We start from the raw sequence: 18,812 nt of genomic DNA, 5'->3' as shown, positions 1-18,812 counted from the left end.
TGGCTTTAAAGGCCTTAGTGTGGAACTTGAGAGCTTCCCTGATGGCTCAGCAGTAAAGAATCTGCCTGCAATGCAGGAGCCATGGGTTTGATCCCTGGGTCGGGAAGATCCCCTGGAGGAAGACATGGCAACCCGCTCCAGTATTCTTGCCTGGAGAATCCTATGGACACAGGAGCCTGGTGGGCTCCAGTCCATAGGGTCACAGAGTCGAACATGACTGAAACAGCTTAGCACATGAAAGAGCTTGAATTTTATTTGCAGTGCCATGGTCATCCATCAGAGAGGGTAGGGTAGTGGAAGAGGATTGAAGATGGGGCAGGGATGCTGTCTGATGGAAGCGGGTTCTGGATTAGACCTACCATGACTTGTGTTCCATCTCTCCCTGACCCCATGGAGCAGTGGGACCACTGCCACAGGCCTCAGGCAATGTCCTAGCACAAGTTTTCTCTTTAGATTGAATAATAGCAGGGAGATTTTCAAGCCTGTAATCTTTGATCTCTCCAGAGCCATGTAATGTACAGCAGGACACTTACATTCTGTGATCCTGAGAACTGCCAAAGCATAAAGAGAGAGCCGTTGGGATTTCTGACCATGCACAGTGGCTAGTGATATGGTTCATCACCATGAACATATTTATTTGAGGAAAGTTTAACTGATTGTTATTTTTGTCTAGGCAGCAGAAATGAAAGCAGCTCATGAAGCAGAAAGAAAAATAGAGTCTGAGAAGGCAGAGTAAGTTCCTGGTAGCTATTCTAATTGCTATGATTGATAGTTCTCAATATTATCTACTATTCTGTGGCTATGGTAAATAGAAAGCTTGAGTTCTATTAACAAAGGGAACAGATATTGTGCAAGCTTTGGATACATTTCTTTTTTCCTTTTTTATGACTGAGTAATATTCCATTTTGTGTGTGTGTGTGTGTGTGTGTGTGTGTGTGTTTATCCATTCCTCTACTTATAACTTCAGTTGCTTCCATATCTTGGCTATTGTAAATAGTGCTGCAGTGAACACTGGGATGCATGTATCATTTAAAATGATTGTTTTTGTTTTCTTTGGATATATACCCAGGAGTGGGATCGCTGGATCATCTGGTAGCTCTCTTTTTAGTGTTTTGAGGAACCTCCATACTGTTTTCCATAGCGGCTGCACCAATTTACATTCTCACCAACAGTGCACAGGGGTTCCCTTTTCTCTACATCCTCAGCAGCATTTACTTCTGTTCTTTTTGATGATGACCATTCTGACAGGTGTGAGATGATAGCTCATTGTGGTTTTGATTTGTATTTCCCTGATGATTAATGATGTTGATCATCTTTTCATGGGTGGATACATTTCTTTTTACCCCAGACAATAAACACATTCTAATAATTGTGTTCACTTCACAGTCCAAATAGTAGATCAGGGTTTCACCATCTGACCAAGCAAATGATCAAACTCTCACACTTAGCAACTTCATATAATGTTGATGATGGTGCTATCTATTGATAGTAATTACTGAATAACTGCTACACACCAGGCCTTTTGCTAAGTTCTTTTATGCGATACTTCATTTAATTCCTAACACAGACTTGAAATAGGTACTATTGGCAATTCTCATGAAAGCTTAGAAAATAAAGGACAACATTTCTGAAGGGGAAAAATTCAATAAGGCAAATTTCAGAAAGCTACTAAATTGTATATGTACACCTGTGACCATGACGCATCAAAGCAGGAAATCAAGACCTGAGATTCCCGGGCTCAGGGAATAATATGTCTCCCTCCCCTCTCAGCCCAGATTTCTCTTTAGTCTCCCTGTCAGGGTCAGGCCTCCCTCTGCCCTCTGTGCTGAGGGGCTTTCTCATTCCTGCAGCATGGAAGATGGGGAGAAAGAGAACACAGTCAAAGAAGAAGAGCAGGCCGAGGCCCTGTGGGCAGACGTGACCAAAAGGAAGAAGCGACGGTGTGGCCAGAAGGTTGAGAAGCCTGAAGCCTTCATGGCCAATTTCTTTAAAGGGCTGGAAATCTATCAGACCAAGTTGCTGGTAAGCACTCTGGCCCTGTCCCACTCGGGTGCGGGCGTTGGCATGGGCAGACCTCAGAGAGGTGGCCACCGACTTTGTTTCACCATTCGATTACTTGTGCTTCCTCATCTTTCTCATCCCTCTTCCTTGCTCTTCTTGATTACCTGCTTGTCCCTTCTGTGTTGGAGGGAAGAGAAAGCGAAAGTGTTAGCCACTCAGTCATGTCTGACTCTTTGCGACCCCATGGACTGTAGCCTGCCAGGCTCCTCTGTCTATGGAATTCAGCAAGAATACTAGATTGGGTAGCCCTTCCCTCCTCCAGGGGATCTTCCCAACCCAGGGATCAAACCCAGGTCTCCTGCATTGCAGGCAGATTCCTTACCGTCTGAACCACCAGTTACAGGGAAAGGAAAAGGGGAAATGCAAGCGCTCCAGCTCCTCTGCCCTGCGCTCTCTCCAGGAGGGAGAGCGTTATGTGTGCCCTTGGGGACTGGGCCCATGCCAGTCAGAAACTTCAGAAGTAGTGAGATCATTCGGATGCAGAAAGAGCATTCCTGTGGTGTGGTAGGTTGTCATACTAGTTCTCAAAAGCTCTGTTACTCCACAGGTCCTCAGCCCAGCTTGTAGTATCCTTTCTCTGGCGAATTGCTCACTGAGGCCAGTTGCTAAAGGCTGGGACCACAGCCTCCCAGCACCACTGGTGGGAGCCTTTTCCACGGAGACTGACCACTCCGCAAGCAGCTACCATTCCTGTCCTCAAGTGCTGCTGTTTCCACTGGGCATGGGAACGGGGAGGCAGGGGAGCTCGGGCTGTGACTTTCAAAGGACAAGGACTCTCGGCCATAGTCTGGCTCCAGTTGGGGTGGGAGTTGCAGGGTTCTTTTGTGGGCCTAGATCACTCATAATTTCCAAATTGACTACTTCCTTTGCAGAGTACACACACACACACACACACACACACACACACACACACACACAGACACCCTTCATAGCACCATTTGAGACCTGTGCTAAGGGTATGTTTAGGAATTTGGTTTTCTGAGCTTTAAACTAAGTAGGGTTCCCTTGAGCGTCATTTTAAGCAGTTTTTTAAAAAATCATCACTTTTGATCCCCCACCAAGTAAGTCGTAAGAAGGCCAGGATTGTCCTGGATGAGTGGTTACGGAAGAGCAGGACTAGCCCTGTGTAGACCTCCTCTGAGACCCTCTGTGTGAGAGAGGGAAGCTCCCTCCCCTGCCAGCACTCTCCTACTTCTGCTTGTCCTTTTCTTTTCAGCACTACCTGGCCAGGAATTTCTACAACCTGAGGTTCCTTGCTCTGTTTGTAGCCTTCGCTATCAACTTCATCCTGCTCTTTTACAAGGTGATACTTCATTTGGGGGCTATTTGCTGAATAGATTATATGCTTTTTTTTTAAGTAAAAGGAGTTATGTCCTTAATTTAAGCAAAAATTCTAGTATCTAAGGAAATTTCTGAGACACTAGCTTCTAAAAAAGGATACTGTCTTCAGCAATGGGGGGAATGGAGAGACAGGTTGCAAGGGAAGCCAGTTAGGGCACCATTTCAGTCGTTCAGGATTGTTCTAGTTGTTACTTAATTCTTCAGATATTTGTTGGATGTCTGCAATGTGCTACACCCTATACTAGGAGCTATAAGGTATTTCAAACTGAATAATAAATACAGTTATTTCTGTGAGGGATAAAACTAACAGTCAGCCATGATAGCTGACCCATATGTTAGAACTATTACAAAGAAAGAATGAACAGAAGTTGGTTTCTGGATGTGGAGGAGAGGGACTCATCAAGATAAATGGAGATTTTAAACCTTGGTAAGTGAATCTTGTCACTGTAGGTGCATATTACATGTTAGTAGAATGAATTAATGAATGTCATAGGTCCTGGATTCTTGACATAGTCTTTAACTGGTTGTTGTCACTTGCCTCTCCCCCTTCCTATTTAAAACCACAGATCTAATTTGTATAAAACATGCTCTTACCCACATCAGTCTTGCATTTGACAAATGAATGGCTTGCTGTTGCCCATGGTAGAAAAATGGAACTGTGTCGAAGGGCACGGTGAAGCCTGGCTTTAAACACATTGAGACTGAAGTGATTCAGACAGGTAGGCAGGTGCAGAGAGCCAGCAGGCAGCGGGATCTGCAGGGTGGCAGCTTCAAAGGCGCTGATCTGGGAGTCCCTGTGTGAGGATGGCTGTGATGTTAACAGCCCCTGAGAAAGAACAGAAATGTTTTGTGTGTGTTATGTGTGCACTTGTGCACACATGTTTGGCTTAAATCTCCTCCCAGGCCATAGCATTTCAAAGATTACCTCCTGCAGCAAAGGGATTGTAGAATATGTAGTAAGACATTCCTAACTTTTAAATTTGGGGCTTATTTTCAAGAGCGAGGATTTGTCTCTTAAAAATATTGTTGGAATAAAGTACTTAAAAACCTTATTCACTCATCAGGTAATATGGAGTCACTACTATTTGTACAGCAAATGCCAGCAATATAAAATATATGGGGAGAGCCTAGTGGCAGAGGTCTTTCTGGTGTTTCTAAGAGGATGTGTATCTTGGACTAGGTCACCGAAGAACCTTTAGAAGAAGAGACAGAGGATGTTGCAAACCTGTGGAATTCCTTTAATGACGAGGAAGAGGAAGAGGCAGTGGTGTTCTTTGTCCTGCAGGAGAGCACTGGGTACATGGCGCCAACCCTGCGGGCCCTGGCCATCATCCACACCGTCATCTCTTTAGTCTGCGTGGTGGGCTACTACTGCCTAAAGGTAGGTTGCCAGGCACTCGGAGTCTAATCAGAGCCCTTGGGGAACAAGTGTGTTAGTTTCTGGTATACAACAAAGTCATGCATTCGTGTGTGTGTGTGTGTGTGTGTATGTATGTGATTCATTCATATGTTCAATCATATATATGAATATATTCATATTTATTCATATATATGTGTATATATATACACATACACATGCACACATACATACACACATTTTTTCATATTCTTTTCCATTATGGTTTATCACAGGGTACTGAATGTAGTTCTTGGCTTTCTCTGCTTCTCCTCCCACATCATCCGTGAACCAACAGCAGTCACTGATTCTGCACTGTGCAGTGCTCATGATCAGCCTTTGCCATCTTCCTATCCTGAGTCTTTTATTTCCTCAGTGTTGTTTCCTTGTTTTTAAGCAGCAACTGTATTTAATATCCTGTGATAAAGCATAATAGAAAAGAATATGAAAAAGAATGTGTGTATGTGTATGTATATTTATGTATATGTATATATACATATATATATATCTGAATCACTTTGCTATATATCAGAAATTAACATTGTAAATCAACTACACTTCAATAAAATAAATTTTAAAAATAAAGGAGAGGAAAAGAGTAAGCAGTAACTCTTTACAAATCATTATCAAAAATTTGCCTTTTTGTCTTGGAAATACAGGAGCAGTGTGAGGGGTAGAGATATCATGAGATTTGAGAAAGCATTATTGGGAGAAACAGTCCAAGGTCTCAGGGACGTTGCCAAGTAACTAGTAGCTTCCCAGCTGATGAGAAGCCCTGGCTCTATCTCAATTAAGCTTTTGTGGCTTGTGGAGCTCTGACTATCCTGCCTTCTTATATCCTGAGATTCCAGTGGTATCCTCTGACCTTACTAACTAAGTTTGTGTGTCTGGTGATGGTTGGGACAAGTGGGTTGTTTTCCCAGTATTTCCTGTGTACGTACCTCCTTTGTGGTAGGTCTTTATAAATGTGTCACCATTTCTAGGCTAGAAGCAAAGTCATAATTATAAGAGAATGGGAAGCAATGGTAGAGAACAAGTAAGTGTGCCAGGCAGGAGCTCTTCTCAGAAGGTACGTCAGGAAGAAAACTTCAGTAGCAAAAGACTGTATACAGAGCCCAGTGGATCCTCTCATTCTAACTATTAAACCATATTTCATTAACCAAGTTTCAAAGACATGAGAATATGACCCTAGCCATTGAAGGAAGTTGGAATTTTTACCGTGTTATTCCAGCTGTTCAATATAGTTGATTGAACTAGAATAGTTTATTGTCCTTTCTAAATCTTGGTCAACCTCCAGCCTGACAGTTTTAGGATATCTAACTCATTCAGCCCTGTGATTCATCTACGTGTGGCCTTCTCCCCAGCACAAGCCAGAAAGTCCAGTTTGTAGTACTGTCAGCTGTTTGAAGGCTGGCCCAAATCAGATCAGCTCTGGAGAGGGAGGTATATGAGCCAAAGGAGTGAGAGGTGATTTATTTAGCCTTGGACCCACAACTAGGCACCCTAAGAATCCCACTGCAAAGAGATTGCTGCCCTGACATTGGAAGGCCCATTTGTGAGATATGCATGGGAGAGGATGCTGTCATTAGAAAGCCTGCTCGAGTACAGTTTCTTCCTGCTCCTAGGTCCCTTTGGTCGTATTCAAAAGAGAAAAAGAAATCGCCAGGAAGCTGGAGTTTGATGGCCTGTATATCACTGAACAGCCTTCTGAAGATGACATCAAGGGGCAGTGGGATCGCTTGGTAATCAACACGCCGTAAGTTTTGCCCCCACCCCAAAAAGGAAAAAGGAGTTTCTACCATAAATAAAATAATACCTTTTCAGCAGCCCTGGAGACTGATTAATATAAGCCTTCCTTTGATTTCTGGGACTTGTTTTCTCCCCTGCCTTTTCACAAAGTAGCGTCTTGTTCCTCCAACAGTTGTATGTATGCTATGCATTTAATGGCAGACAGAGGATATTATCAGAAAGTGCTTAGCATATTTAATTAATGGATCAGACGGTCCAGCAAAATACTCCCTAATCTAGTTTCCCATGTTTGAGTCATAGTGTTTCCTTGGCCCAGGAGTTTGGAGATGAAGCTGATCAGCTTCTTCAGAGTCCCTAAATGGCACAGCTGTCCTGTGACAGCAGTCTCAGAAGTCTTCTCCTAAAACAGATAGCCTAGTGGATACCAAAACTCCTCCCAATAGAATTTAATAAGCATCTCCACGGGCAGCTAAAATAGGATCGTCTGGGTGATGATGTTAAGACCTGTGGCATTAAGCCTGCCTTCTTGGTAGGCATGTGTATAATTGCTAATGTGGTAGGAAAAGGCATTGATTCTGGAGGCAGAGAGGTAGAGTACTGAGTCAGCTCTGTCACTTAGGTTCTGTGACCTAGGGCAAGGGAATCAAGTTCCATAAACCTCAGTTTCCTCTTTGTTAATAGACTGATGAGAATACTATCTCCTACAGTCCTGGGATGTCACGTGGCTGTGAGTTTCCTTTCACTGTTAAACAAAAAAATATGGCCATCACCAATAAGTCAGACAGAGAAAGATAAATACTGTAAGATATCACTTATATGTGGGAATCTAAAAAATACAACAAACTAGTGAATATAACAAAAAAGAAGCAGACTCACTGATATAAGGACCAAGTAGTGATTTCCAATGGGGAGAGGCGAAGGGGAGGGGTAATTTAGGGGTAAGAGAGTAAGAAGTAAAAACGTTTAGGTGTGAAATAAGCTATAAGAACATATTGTACAACGCAGGAAATATAGTCAAATGATTAAGATTGTAAAGTTATACATATTTTAACCACAGTAAAAATTTAGAAAAGAAATGACCATCACCATTAGCAAAGGTGATGCTCTAATGCCAGTGTATTCACAATAGGGAAAATGAGAGCTGTAAGATAATGCGCTGAAAGAAAAGCAAAGCAGCAGGGCTGACTGTATAAACAAAGGTAACTTTTGAAACACGGCTGCACCAATAAAATATGTACATCTAGAAGCAGCAGCCCTGACTCTTGGGGGAAGAAAATGCTGCTTATCCAAAGTTAAGCAAATTGAGAGACGCAGCTTTGCAAAGGCACCGCTGAGCTTTGTAAAATAGTCCCTAGTAAGGGAAGGCTGTACTATTACGGGAAAATAGGTGAGAGCCTGCCAATCAAAAGCATGTTTCTGCCTGCAGGTCACTGCCAATCTCCCCACTTAAAACTAAGGGAAACTACTAAGACTAATTTCTGAGCCCTCGTTATTATAGTACAAAAATTTTGAGTATTAATTACAGAAAGCTTACCAAAGACAGATCATGTATCAGTTAACGCTTGTGTCTGTGGCACAGGATGATATGGCCTTAGAGTCCCAGTAAAAAGACAGTGCAGTTTCTAGAAATTTATCCTCAAGAGATAATGAGACACGCACACTAAACTGTTTTGACAAGGATGGTTACTAACATTTATTTGAAGTGGCTGAAATACCCGTGAATAGGGAAATGCATGTATAAGGAGAACAGCTGCTTTAAAGCATTTCAATCAATGAACCTTTTTCTTCACAATAATGGTATCATTGTACATGTAGTACTTTGTAACCTGCTTTTTTAAAGTTAACTGTTATGTCATAGAGAGCTTTCATATTTTTATGTTGTTAAATACATATAGAAGAAGATATAGAATGCATGTCTATTTTAAAGTATAGTAATAAAATGAACTACAAATCTTTAAAATTGGAACATCAGTGAAAACTTTGAAGTCTTAGGTATTCTCCTCCCTGTCCTCCCCAGGCCCCAGCTAACCACTCTCCTGATTTTACTGATACTTTGTTTTGCTTTAGCGTATAGTGTTACCACTTAGGTATGTGTCCCTAAACATGTGGTTTCACGTTAACTACTTTTGAACTTTATATAAATGGAATCAGACCATACGCATTGTACTGTCACTTGAATCATTTGTTCAGCACCCCATTCAAGAACTCAACTAGGTTGATGTGTGTGGCTGTAACTGATCATTTTCAAAACTGTGGCACTTTCCATTCGGTGAGTATATTATTGTATACTTAGCTGTTTTCCTGACAGTGGATACTTCAGCTGTTTTCAACTAGCGGCTGTTACAAACAGTGCTCTGAAGAATATTTTTATACCTGGTGCACAAGTGAAAGAGTTTCTCTAGACTAGAGGCCAGGAGACGAATTTGCTGAATAGTAGGATCTGCAGATATTTATCCTGATTTCCATTGAGCCTGCGCCCTGTGAGAGTTCCTGCTTCTCTGTCTCCTTGTCAGCACTTGTTATCCTCACATAACTTAGCTAATCTGGTAGGTGTGTAATAGCATCTTCTTGTGGCATTTTTCTAATTTCTAAGAGATTGAGCCTCTTAGGTTACTTTTCTTGACCATTCGTATATAGATGTGTCACTTATTTATGCATTTCCCTTCTGAAGGTTCTTTGCCTACCCCTCACTTAAAGGAATATTACCAAGTGGAATTGTGCTTTCTACCTTGTAAGAGTTTACATGCCTAGTCAGGGGACAAGAATATTCAGATCAAAGTAAGATCACCTCTGTGAAAGGGGCTTGACCAAAGCCTTCTGTCACTGGCCCTTCAACATCACTTGTGGAATCCTCCACTTATGCCAAAATGTGGCCAAGGCTCAGTTGTGTGTTACAGACAATTTGTATAAGATTTAAGAGAAAGGCGATATCAGTTGTGGATAAAGGAAGGGTGGCTTATTTTTGTTTTATTTATTTTAGGTTCTAAATATAGGACATGAAAAATACCAAGTAGCAGAAAAATGGACAAAGAAGAAAATCAAAATAACTATTTCCATCTTCTATAGATAAAATCTATTAGCAGTTTACTTTGTAAGCCCAGCATTTGTTTTTTGCTTTTAAGAATCATTTGGACATTTGAGAGTGAGACTGTTTCAAATATACAAAAAAAAATTTTTTTAAGATTGCTACCCTGTTGTGGGAGAGGTGGCATTTGCTCAGGTTTATTCTTCTGAGGGGTCCATGGACAGAGGGTGGCCCCCCTTCCTCATCACCAACTTGGGTGGCCTCTATAGAATAGCTCTGTGTTCCAGAGCTATCAAGAATGACTTAAATGAAGGAAGACATAAGTAAGAATGTTTGCATCAAGGGCAGAGGTTCCTTGGCTGCAAACTAGACTCAAATGGAACCTCTCTGGTAGGATTAATCTTTCTAGATAGGAGCAAAATATTTTAAATGGTTTCTGCCAACACACCTGAATGTAACAGTTCTTTCTTGACTCTAACAATAAGAAGCTATTTGCAGTGGAGCTGGTACAAGCTGCCTAGCAGAAGAAAGAAGTTCCCTCGTGGGCTTAAGGTTTGGATGGTGTAGGGACCATCTCCGAAGGAGAGAGGGATCTGATGCCTGGAGAAGGGGGAAACTGTACCCCACAGGAATTATGCTGGAATGGAGAAGAGAGGAGAACACGCCATTAGGAAAACCCCTATGTAATTAGCTAGTGGGGATTTCCAGACTGGAAATTTCACAGTTAGGGACTTTGTCCACACTTCCCACCACTGTGACTGCAGTACCTACCCCAATTACTGCTGTAAAGTAGGCACTTGAAGTGAAAGTGAAAGTCACTCAGTCGTGTCTGACCCTTTGTGACCCCATGGTCTATACAGTTCATGGAATTCTCCGGGCTAGAATACTGGAGTGGGTAGCCCTTCCCTTCTCCAGGGGGTCTTCCCAACCCAGGAATCGAATCCAGTTGTCCCACATTGCAGGTGGATTCTTTACCAGCTGAGCCACAAGGGAAGCCCAAAGAGGGCACTTGATGAAGCTTTATTGCATGTGTTTCCTGGCTCTTAACCATAATTTTGAAGTAGAAAATGCAAAGTAGCTTTTCAGGTGTTTCAGATGAGAACTCACCACAAAGTGAGATCAGAAGTCTGGTAGACCTGTGGTGACTCTGAACTTCAATCAAATCTTGAATTCTTCAATGAACAGGACAAAACCCAAAAAGATCATAGGTCCAGACACTCGAAAACTGCCAAGTTTCTTGATGTGCTTGCCTTGATGTTAAGAAAATCTCCTTTTTCATTTTCATTTTCAGATCTTTCCCTAATAACTACTGGGACAAGTTTGTAAAGAGAAAGGTATGTCTTGTCAGGGTGGCAGGGGAATTCCATGACCTCCAAAGAAATGTAAATTTCTTCAAGATCTCCATTAACAAACATGGATAAATTTAATGCTGCTTTTATGATGGTATCACAGGAGAGTAAGTCAACAGAAAGGGTTTTATATGAACTTATGTCATTTGGGGGCTTAGTTAAACAGCTTAACACAATCACTTTTCTATGTACTAGGTTTTTTCCTCCCTTCCAAAATGATAGCCAGAAAAGCAGCTTTCACTTAATTGTCTTTATTGCTTCTGTTTTATGTGGGGGTTACTCATTTTCCTTTTGCATTTTGATTCATATCAACCCCTTGGAAGAGCCCAGAGTGCGACACAGCTCTGGAGACATCGGGGTTGGAGAAAACACTGATGGTGGTGCATGACCTGAGCGCACCCTGTTCTCTTCTCTGCTTTAGGTGATCAACAAATATGGAGATCTCTATGGAGCAGAACGCATTGCTGAACTCCTGGGTTTGGACAAAAATGCCCTTGACTTTAGCCCAGTGGAAGAGACCAAAGCAGAGGCGGCCTCCCTGGTGTCATGGTACAGAGCTTAGGAGTTAAATCTGAGTCTGGCTGCCTAGACCCTTTGTCTTTCCAGTTGTCCTCCCTGTGCTGGAGGCAAAACTCATAATCCTGTCTTTGTTGTCTCGGGCTCTAGTTTAGCCTGTTTCTTCTAGGTTCTAATATATTGGGGCAGCAGGGAGATACTGCTTTAAAAAAATGTAAAGACAGCCTTCATGCCTGATAGAGCTGAAGGAGAAAGACATTAAAATTTCAAGATGTGTGATTCAGCCACTCTCATTCTCATGGTAACACATACAACTTCATAAAGCTCAGAGCTATATTTATAGATTTATTAAACCCCAAGAGAGAAAAAAAAAACAACAACTTTTTTCCCTTATTAAACACTTAAATCTTGACATTTATAAGCTTTGAAATGACTTGTTCCCCTTTAGGCTAAGTTCCATCGACATGAAGTACCATGTCTGGAAGCTGGGAGTTGTTTTTACTGACAATGTAAGTATGGCATCTGGGAAAGTGAAATCCTGTGCCCCCAAGTCTAGGGATGTCATTAGATGCCACAAAGAAACAAGCTATGGAGACAGCCCAGGAAGGTGCAGGGAGTTCTCGTGGAAGACAGACAGCCTTAGGGTGTGGGGGGACACTTCTATCTCATGCAATAGTATAAGGCAGAGGGGGGGATCACTTGGCAATTCTTGGGTCAGTTCACAGCCCAAGATGAGAAAAAGTGGGTTTCATGAATGCCTGAAAAGCTGCTCAATTTCTTCCACTCCCCAGTCCTTTCTCTACCTCGCCTGGTACACGACCATGTCAGTCCTGGGCCACTACAACAACTTTTTCTTCGCGGCTCATCTTCTGGATATTGCGATGGGCTTCAAGACTCTGAGGACTATTCTGTCCTCTGTCACTCACAATGGCAAACAGGTACGGGGTTTATACTGGTGCAGAATGGGAGGGACCAAGACACGGATAGGAAAAATCATAACCAATAACAGGTAGTACACTAGTGTATGACAGGAAGATATGTGTTGTAGTGTATAACGCGCCTTTCGTGGTCAAACGCTTGAATGAATAGGGATTGGTTTTGCAAAATTGCAGCCAATTAAAAGGAAGAAGACCTTGATTCAGAGACCTTTAACATTTAGATCAATGTATGTACTTAGAAAAGTCACTAGGTACTTCTGATGGAAGTATGGAAGTGAAGTCGCTCAGTCATGTCCGACTCTTTGTGACCACATGACTATAGCCTACACGCTTCCAATTAAGAACCAATGACAGATATCTGTGAAAGTGTTAGTTGCTCAGTTGTGTCCGACTCTGCAACTCCATGGACTGTAGCCTGACAGGCTCCTCTGTCCATGGAATTCTCCAGGCAAGAATACTGAGTGAGCTGCCATTGCTTTGATCTTCCTGACCCAGGGATTAAACCCAGGTCTCTGGCATTGCAGGCAGATTCTTTACTATCTGAGCACCAGGGAAGCCCCATAGATATTTATCTACACACATATATACAGCTATATGCAGACATACACAGCTATATATACATGTATGTGTGTATGTCTATATATATCTGTATAGTCATTGCTCTATATCCAGTCTCATCAGTATCCAGTCTGTCTACTACAGAACTGTCAGGGTCAATCCCTTCATTAAAATTCGCAAATGGCTCCTCCTGTCAACAAACTCCGTAGCATTTTACTCCTCATTAAGTGCAAATCCACGAATGAGACATGTTCCCTCACATCTCTAAATCTTTCTAGGAGAAAGGAGAAAAGAAGGTGAAGTTAATTACAGCCATTATAGGAAATAGTACGGCAAGTCCTCAAAAAATTAAGTATAGAACTGCCATATTAATCCAGCAGTTCCACTTCTGGGTATATATTTCTCTCTCAAGGAAATGAAATCAGTATCTTGAAGAGATAGCTATATTTCCATGCTCATAGCAGCATTATTCCCAACAGCCAAGATATGAAAACAACCTATATCCATCCTGGATAAACAAAATTTGCTCTGGACATAGAGCAGAATATCAGTCAGCTATAAAAAAGAAGCTTTGTCATTTGCAGCAACATAGATGAACCTATAGGGCATTATGCTTAGTGAAATAAACCAGACACAGGAAGACAAATACCATATGGTGTCATTTTATGTGAAATAATAAACAAGGCAAACTTCTAGAACCAGAGAGTAGGGCAGTAGTTGCCAGGGGGTGTTGGGGGAAATGGCAGTATTGGTCAAAAAGTACAAACTTTCAGTTATTAAATAAATTAGCTATTTAGTTATTAAATAAATAAATAAATTGGGGATCTAAAGTAAAGTATGGTGATTACAGTTAAAGCTACTGAATTGTATACTTGAAATTTGCTTAGAAAGTAGCTCTTCAGTGTTTTCAACACACACATACAGGAAATGTGTGCGATGATGGACGTGTTCATTAACTTGAGCATGGTGATCATTTTATAATGTATGCATATATTGTCATCACATTGCACACCTTAAAAAATGAAAATTCCAACCAGAAAAAAAAGTTAAATTAACTTTTAAGTGTTCTAAAATGAAAGGGTGCTAGATCATCAGATATTATGATGGTTTATTTCTTCTAGGCTTCTCGTAGCAGCAACAGTTTCTTGGTTGTTTCTTGGTTGACACTAAAAATAACGGAGGGAAGGTAGAGACAGATATTTGCGGCCACAAAAGCTAAAAGTCTGGGGAGGTGATAACAGAACCGGTCATACAGATGTTTGCTTAGAGCGGTACATTCTTCCTTACAGGATCTGGAGAGAAATAGCACTGTGTATCATTTTTCCATGTGTGTCTTGGGAAGTTTTATCCTATAAAAGTGGCCTCTCCCAAAATGTGATTTATGGAATGCCAGTTCTCCAATATGTTTTTTTTTTTTTTTTATCAAGAGAATTATTTTCTTCCCCTTTACTCAGATATTGAAAGCTCACATTTTGTTGATTTGGCTTAGTGGCATTATACAGCAAAAGTACACCTTAAATGAAAAGTATAAACAATCATTTTTTTTATATGGGCTTGCTGACTAAACTCTGACAAGATGGTTTTTAAAAAATGTGCCTAGCTTGTACCATGTGCCAAGCGTTGCAACAGGCTCACAACCAAAGTAAATGTTATACTCACTTAAGAGAATTGAGACTCAAGAGAGGCTAAGTATTTCACCCAAGAGCATTTTAGCGCTTCTGTCTGTGAAGTCTGCTATTTAAGATATAAAGTTACTAAATTCATTGTTCAAGAAGTCACTGGATACGTCAGTTCTGGTACTTATCTTGCCCGCTTCCTTCTGTGTAGCAACTTGAGGGCAAAGATTTTATCTTGTTGATCTTCACCAAACGCAGCCCAACACCTGTTCCCTGGCGTAGGCCAGATGAGCAGGTCTTCTGTAGTCCTCATTTATGGTGCTTCCTACAAGCCAGGAAACAAACAGGCCCTATGACGCCAGCAAAGGTCCAAGGTAGGTTTCTTCATTATGAAAGATGTCACTCTGAAGTTACTGTAAGAATTTTTATGGTTGAGCAAAGCTGTGACAGTTACCCAGTTCATGGTTTGTTATGAAATACTGTGATGTGGGGATAGATACCCACCAGCCCAAGGAATCTGTAGTTTGCATTTTTTACAAATGTTATTGAAGTATAGCTGATTTATAGTGTCATGTTAATTTCCTCTGTACAGCAGTGTGACTCAGTTTTTCTTTTTATTGAAGTATAGTTGATTTACAAATGTGTTAATTTCATGCAGTTTCTTTAGAAGCAGCATTAGAACTTAGTTACCAATGGGGGTAGGAAAGGATAAATTAGAAGTTTGGAATTAACAGATACAACTACATATAAAATATAAACAAGGACTCACTTTATAGCACAGGGAACTATACTCACTATTTTGTAATAACCTATGGGGAGAATATGAAAAAGGATATGTATGGGGGTATGTGTATAACTGAATCATTGTGCTGTACACCTGAAACTAACCAACATTGTGAGTCAACTACAAATAAATAAGAAGCAGCTACATCATGAAGCTTCAGGTCATTGCTCTCTCTGTAAAAAACCAAAGTAACCACCCTTAGAGTGCCGTGGCTCTGCTCATCCTTCAGTCCCACGTGGTTTACACGTGCCCCTGTGCAGCACCCCAGGCGTTAGTCTGCCCAGGCCGTTGTAGCAATGTACAGTAAGTCCCTACATACGGTGTGCCCTGTGTGCCAGCTGCTGTCCACTGTACTTTTCAAGGTGCTGTAAAATTTAAAATGTCTTTATTTTTTGTGTTTGTTACGTATTATTTATGTGAAAAGTATTCTAAACCTGTTACAATACCGTACTATATAGCCAGTTGTGTTAGTTGGGTATCTAGGCTAACTTCGTTGGACTTATAAATACCCTCGTGGAATAGAACTCATTCGTACCTAGGGGGCTTACTGTACTCAAGACTGGAGGCTTAGACAAGACATTGATTTCCTCTCGGTTCTGGAGGCTGGAAGTCCAAGATCAGGATGTGGGTAGCTTGGTTTCCCTGAGGCCCCTGTCCATGGCCTGCAGCTTTTTCACTTTATTATGCTTCAGTGCATACCTGGTATCTCTCTTGAGTCCTAACCTTCTCTTCTTGTTAAAAAAACCGAGTCAGATTAGAGCAGTGCTCACCCTAAGAGCCTCATTTTAATTTAATCACCCCTTTAAAGGCCCTAAATCATCTCTTTAAAGGCCCTGTCTCCAAATGCAGTCACATTCAGAGGTGCTGAGGATTAGGGCTTCAACATATGAATCTCAGGGACCCAATTTAGTGCGTGAGAGCTCATCATTACTCTTCTCCCGACAAGCCTGTTTTTCTTCTCTGGTCTCATCTCTCGGCATCTGGAGTGTCACAGCCTCCGTTCCTGTCCCCTCATCGTTCCACTTTCCTGTTTTCTTGGAGTCTCCCACCAGCCTTTTAAGGTGAAGACCCACTTCCTCTTCTCTCTCTCTCTTTGCTCCCAGTTGGTCCTGACCGTTGGTCTCCTGGCCGTGGTGGTTTATCTCTATACCGTGGTGGCATTCAACTTCTTCCGCAAGTTCTACAACAAAAGTGAAGACGACGACGAGCCCGACATGAAGTGTGATGACATGATGACGGTGAGTTCCCTGTGGGGCCGCCCAGCCTGGCAGGGGGAGAAGGGCTGTGGGCAGAGTGGCAGCGTGGAGACAGAGCATGACAGAGATGAGAACAGAATACTGATGTCTGGTCCAAAAGCGAGGCGGGCCCTGGAAAGACAGAAGTGCTGGAATATGCCACTTGTCTGGGTCCAGGTGGAAGGAGAAGCACACAGGTAGGCGGGTCATCTATCCACATTTGTGTGTGGTGAAGATGTGAGTTAACCTACGTCTGTATCTCATGGAAGTAAAGTTTGGATTCTTTGCCTTTGAGAGCTGGGAGCAAAGAATCCCATGAACCTGGCGCTCAGTGTATTTCAGCAAGCCAGTGGGCCTTCTTTCAGAACACACGTCATCTGAAAAATGTCACAGCAGTGGGATCAGGTCGGGGCAGCAGGGTCCTTTCAGGGCAGCCTCTGCGGGGCTAGAAGGGCCTAGCTGCAGCAGCATCTCTAGACATTTATAGGGACCAGATTTCAGGAAAAGAATGTGTGTAATAGAGACCAGTGACAGTACACTGCTCCCCTGCCCCCACTGTGATCATTTCTCCAGAAAATGGAGGCACTTTTTGGCTAAAAACCCTCCATATACCTTCTCAGGGCAAGCACCCCTGACACACCAACACTACAGTTGCTGAAGCCCCAGTGTGGCCCGCCCAGGCTCTGTGCTGCCCCTGGGTTTTGATTTACGAGCCCTTAGATTGCTTCCCACACTTGCATCCCGAACCCATCACAGCCAGTCAGGAGACGGGGCAGCCTGATCTGTGAACCCTACCTGGTGCATGCGTGCAGCTTGGGAGGAGATGCTCTGGGGAGCCCCACGCTCCTCGGTGTGCCGAGAATGCAGGAGGAGGGCAGCCTTTTCCTGGAGGCTGAGACTTTAAAATTAAATGAGATAAAATTCATATCTGGCCTATGCCATCCTCCTCATAGCCTAAAGTCCTTTTATCTTATACACGCCTAGAGTGAATTCTCACGTGTGTGTCCAGTAGTTCAAAACTGTTTTTTAGAAAAGGAGCAAAAAATATCATTTAAAGGCTACATGGAACAGCAATCTTTGCATCTTTATAGACACCAGGGGGTGCAAGCCCAGAGTTAGCGGTATGAATATTATTGTGAAGCGTACCCTTCTCCTGCCTCAGGGCTGTCATATTTTTAATTACATGAATGATCAGACCATCTCCATAACAACAAACGAAACTCTGCAGCTTTTACTCAAATTGCCATGATTTTTCTTCTAGTGTTACCTGTTCCACATGTACGTGGGAGTGAGAGCTGGAGGTGGCATTGGTGATGAAATTGAAGACCCTGCTGGGGACCCGTATGAAATGTATCGCATCGTTTTTGACATTACCTTCTTCTTCTTCGTCATTGTCATCCTGCTAGCCATCATCCAAGGTATGCTTACCAGTTATGTTGTATGTACGGGGCTCAGTCTAGTTCTCTTTACCTTTCTGCATCTATCACTTAATTGTTTTATGTAAAGAGGTTTGTGCATTCACTTGTTAATTCAAACAAGACATTTCTAGACATCTACTATATAGAAGGCCAAAGATATACCCAGGCAGTGATACCAGAAACTTGAACATCCTTGCAGAGGACCACCCTCCTTCACTGCCAAACCTGAACTGATCATTTCCATCTTATTCTGCTTCCTAAATATCTCCTGTGGTTAGTATGGGCCCTCATGATTTCTGCCCTGATCATTTACCTCCCAGGCAATCGGGTGGGGAAGGAGCAGAAAGAGGAGCTGTGAGTGTGTGACATGGTTTTTCCTTCTTGGCAGGGAGAGGTACTGGTATGTTAGTAGCTTGTCAGGAATTAGAGAACGATGGTGACAGATTTAGTTTAAGTCATGACAAGTCGAGAGACCTATGAGCCATAGAGGTATTTAGGACCAACAAGCAGTTAACTCTAATAGGTCTTTTAGGAGACAAATCAGGAATGGTATAAGGTAAAAATATTACATAAGGACGTATAAAATAAGTATTAATGAATGCAAAAATAAAAAAAATGGGATCCATTAGTGGTGGTGGTTGAAGATGTGGGTGTAGAGATTTCCCAAAAACAAAAGCAAAAAAGCTGAGGAGGAACCCCAATTGATACACATCAGTGCCTAAGGGGCTAGAAGAGGAAGAGCCAATAAGGAAGACAGAAAAGGAACAGCCCAGCAAACAGCAGGACAAGGAAGGAAGAATGAGAAGAGAGAGTCAAGGAGGAGTGA

General features: G+C 42.2%; 1 protein-coding gene across 1 annotated transcript in view; it reads left to right on the top strand.

Moving 5' to 3' along the window:
- The window catches only part of RYR3 (ryanodine receptor 3), a 557,133-nt gene that overhangs the window by 533,372 nt on the left and 4,949 nt on the right, over positions 1 to 18,812 (top strand). Inside the window, exons 89-99 of the mRNA XM_061430666.1 lie at positions 674 to 732; positions 1,851 to 2,022; positions 3,278 to 3,364; positions 4,583 to 4,783; positions 6,424 to 6,554; positions 10,864 to 10,906; positions 11,343 to 11,470; positions 11,886 to 11,946; positions 12,229 to 12,375; positions 16,437 to 16,571; positions 17,830 to 17,986. Of these exons, the coding sequence (XP_061286650.1) occupies positions 674 to 732; positions 1,851 to 2,022; positions 3,278 to 3,364; positions 4,583 to 4,783; positions 6,424 to 6,554; positions 10,864 to 10,906; positions 11,343 to 11,470; positions 11,886 to 11,946; positions 12,229 to 12,375; positions 16,437 to 16,571; positions 17,830 to 17,986 (1,321 nt within the window). The remainder of the gene's footprint in view (positions 1 to 673; positions 733 to 1,850; positions 2,023 to 3,277; positions 3,365 to 4,582; positions 4,784 to 6,423; positions 6,555 to 10,863; positions 10,907 to 11,342; positions 11,471 to 11,885; positions 11,947 to 12,228; positions 12,376 to 16,436; positions 16,572 to 17,829; positions 17,987 to 18,812) is intronic.

The sequence above is a fragment of the Bos javanicus genome, chromosome 10 (genome assembly GCF_032452875.1).
Source record: "Bos javanicus breed banteng chromosome 10, ARS-OSU_banteng_1.0, whole genome shotgun sequence".
Taxonomy (NCBI): domain Eukaryota; kingdom Metazoa; phylum Chordata; class Mammalia; order Artiodactyla; family Bovidae; genus Bos; species Bos javanicus.
The sequence above is the reverse complement of the archived record's forward strand: the minus strand, read 5'-3'. Positions and strand labels throughout refer to the sequence as shown.